General features: G+C 53.0%; 1 protein-coding gene across 1 annotated transcript in view; it reads right to left on the reverse strand.

Moving 5' to 3' along the window:
• The window catches only part of SLC9A1 (solute carrier family 9 member A1), a 50,072-nt gene extending 47,941 nt beyond the window's left edge, over positions 1-2,131 (reverse strand). The window contains exon 1 of the mRNA XM_024766818.1: positions 989-2,131. Within this exon, the coding sequence (XP_024622586.1) occupies positions 989-1,340 (352 nt within the window). The 5' untranslated portion in view covers positions 1,341-2,131. The remainder of the gene's footprint in view (positions 1-988) is intronic.
• Between the last annotated feature and the right edge of the window lie 1,429 nt (positions 2,132-3,560).

The raw sequence follows: 3,560 nt of genomic DNA on the forward strand, positions 1-3,560 counted from the left end.
TGGACACCACTTCAAGGGGCTTCTAGGCTATGCAGGCTCTGGTGAGCTCCATCAATCACCCAGCAGAACAGAATGCTCGGGCCTAGCAGGGTGATAGTACTCTGGAAGGGAACAACTTTTCTGCTTCCTTCTCCCAAAAAGAATGTTTCAAAGTCTCTTCAGATCAGAACATGCTGAGCTCCTCCACCTGCCCCTCTCCCTCTTGGATGAGCAGCAGGCAGGCCAACATGACAGCACCTTGAGACACAGCTGGGTGCAACCTGGAGATGAGCTGGGGCCAGACCAAGCCTGACCCTCCTCCACTCTCCCTCCACCCCCAAACCAGACTTCAGGAATTCCCAAGGCCCCCGTCCCATAAACTGTATAAGGAATGGCATTCCCAGGCAGGAAACTGACTCAGGGGCTCCAGACCAGCCTGGGCAGGCGAAGCTGACAGATAACACTCTGGGGATGAAGGAAGGTGAGGATATGGGGATGCCTCATCTTCCACCACACCTGTAAGTCTCCAGCACACAGGTCCCCCACTACAAACTCCTTAGACAAACCAAGTAGAAACAGCCTCCATCCTGGAACACCCTCCCACGAAGCATGTAATTACACTGGTCGCTGTGGACAGAGCGGACTGTGCCACTTGCTGAAGACACTCCTGTCTCACACAGCTGGGTGCCTGGCTCCCCTCGGGGTCTGTCCCAGCCAGAGGAGACTTGCCAGGCCTGGAAGCCTCGCTGAAGGTACCTAGTACCTGAAGCATCCCATCCTCTGGTCCTGCTCTCTCCCATGAACAACGCTGGCTCCAATCTTAGGAGGCCTCAGACCACAGAGGCCACGGAGCTCCAGTTTGAGAAGGACCACGATGATGGGATAGAGGCTGCCTACTTTACAGCAGTAGTCCAGACCTTTATTCCTAGGCAGCCTCAAGTGGTAAGGATGGTTCAAGAAGCTCATTAGTTTGGTGGCGGCGGAAGCGTCGGGGGCGAACTGCACTTACCTATCTTCATAAGGCAGGCCAGCAGGATCCAGAGGGAGATTTCGAAGGGTGTGCGCACGTGTGTGTAGTCGATGCCCAGGACTGGAAAGACCTTTCGAGATTTCAGGCTGTGTTCAGTGAAGGAATGGTTAACAGGGCGGCTCTCGGGGGCGAGCTCCGGCGGGGCGGTGGTGACCTCCCCAATGGAGCGTTCCCGTGGCGGCTCTGAGCCTCTGATGGTGCTGGCAGTAGGACTGGGCTGGAGGCCATGGCTTCTAAGAACGGGTAGCAGCCCCACCAAGGCTACTGCCACGAGCAGTGAAGGGAAGATTCGAGGCGGAGAGAGGCCACAGACACCAGACCAGAGAAGCATCCTGCTGCCACCCTCGACCCTTAGCAGAGTGAGAGTAAGACCTGGGACACAGGTGGCAGGGGGTCAGCAGCGGGGAAGAGAGACTGGGGGTCTCTAAGCAAAGTTCATGTTTTAGAGATGTGTTTTTGTGGAAGCAGTCCTCTGGAAGTGGAGGAAGGCTGGGTTCACGATCTAGAACTCCAAACTGGGGAAGAGGGACAAGGACTCAGTTAGGACCGTAAGAGAAGACCAAAAGGTCTGGAACTCCAGGCCTGGGAAAGGGGGTGGGGGAGGGGAGAGACTGCACCCTAGGGACAGAGGAAAGGACAGGATGGGTTGGATCCCAGGCAAGGAAAAGGAAAAGGGAGGGTGGGGACCCTCGGCTGCGGAAAGTGACTGATGAGCTGGGACTCGGCTAAGGTAAGGGGCAGGGAGCCTGAGCTAAAGGAAGGGGATCGAAGGGGGTGAGACCCAGTCCAGGAGAAGAGAGGGGGCTGAGAGCCCAGGCTGCGAGGAAGTGAAGCCAGAAAGCGGCAGGGAGTTTCCCCACCCAAAGAAGGACCGGGTGCAGGCGCGCCGGGCTGAGATTCCGGGGAAATGGAGGGAGGCGGAAGGCGGAGGCAGGCGGCCTGGCGAGAGGGCGCCTTGGAGGGCGCTGAGGGCGGCTCGCGGTGGGCCAGCAACGAAACGCCCCTCCTTGCGGCCCCGGCGCGGTGCTGCGCTGCGCCCTGGCCCAGCTTCAGGTCCTCCGCGTCCAGCTCCACCTCCAGTTGCAGCCCCGGCCCCAGCCCCGGCGGCGGCGGACTACTGCCTCTCTGAGCCCGGCGCTGCCACTTATAGGCACCAGCGAGCAGCCGGTGCAGCGGGCTAGAAGGACCTGTCAGCGCCCGCTCAACGCAGCGACCCCTGTCTCCGAGGAAAGGAAGTATCGCGTCGAAAGAGGAGGGAGAGTCAGAGATGGCAAAAAAAAAAAGTCTGGAATCTACAGAGATACTGACTAACATGAGTAAAATGCTCTACTATTTACAAAGCGCCTTCATATCCACATTCACATCCACATCCACATCCACAGTCTCTTGGAGACTCCCCAATAATCTTGTGAAGGATGTATTATAATCTTATACATTTAGTTACCATGTGATCTTGAGCAAATTACTTAACCTCTCTGTTGCACAGTTTTCTCATCTGAAAAAGTGGGGATAACGGGAGTACCTATATCTGCTGATCTGCTGTAGTGTAGTATATGTGATGACTAAATGAGATAATCTATGTAAAGTGTTTAGAATGGAGCCCAGCATATAGAACAATTATGGTTCCACTTTTGCAGATGAGGAAACAGGTAAAGAGAGTTCCTTAACTAGTATGTAAATAGTTATATCGGTTTGCTAGGGTTACTGTAACAAAGTACCACAAACTGGGTGGCTTAAAGAACAGAAATTTACTGTCTCATATCCTGGAGGCTAGAAGTCTGAAGTCAAGGTGTCAGCAGAATTGGTTCCTTCTGAGGGCTGTGAGGAAGAATCTGTTCCATGCATCTCTCCTAGCTTCTGGTGGTTTACCAACAATCTTTGGTGTTCCTTGATAACTCCAGTCTTCACGTGGTGATCTCCCTGTGTCTCTGTCTCTGGGTTCAGATTTCCCCTTTTTGTAAGGTTTCCAGTCACACTGGATTAGGGGCCCACCGCAATGACTTCATCTTAACTTGATCATTTTCAATAACCGTATTTCCAAATAAGTCCACATTCACAGGTGCTGGGGGTTAGAACTTCAACATCTTTGTGGAGGACACAATTCAACCCACAGCAGCAGTGGAACTGAGATTTGAACATATAGTGTTGGTTGAAATTTGTAAGATTTGAGAGATCCTGACCATACACTGGAATCCTTGGAAAGCTTTTAAACACTACCATTGCCTGGGACCTTCAGAGGTTTGTATCCACTTCCTCCAGGGTAGTGCCCAAGCAAGATGGATAGTTTTCCAAAAGTTTCCCCAGGTGATTCTCAACTAGGGTTGAGAATTATTGAGATTACTGAAATGCCACCCTTGTTTTGCAGAAGAGTGAATCAAGGCAGAGGAAGTCCAAGTGACTAGCTTGAGATCACAAAATGATGTCAAAGGGCTTAGTGCAGCTTAGCAACTATTTATGGACCTCTTGACAAGGCTTTGTGCTGGGCTTTGGCAACACAGACATAGACGTGGGGAGGAAGGAGGTGGCAGTGGTTAGGAGGGGGCACAAAGTG

Source organism: Neophocaena asiaeorientalis, unplaced genomic scaffold (assembly GCF_003031525.2).
Source record: "Neophocaena asiaeorientalis asiaeorientalis breed wild unplaced genomic scaffold, Neophocaena_asiaeorientalis_V1.1 scaffold79, whole genome shotgun sequence".
NCBI classification, from domain to species: Eukaryota; Metazoa; Chordata; class Mammalia; order Artiodactyla; family Phocoenidae; genus Neophocaena; species Neophocaena asiaeorientalis.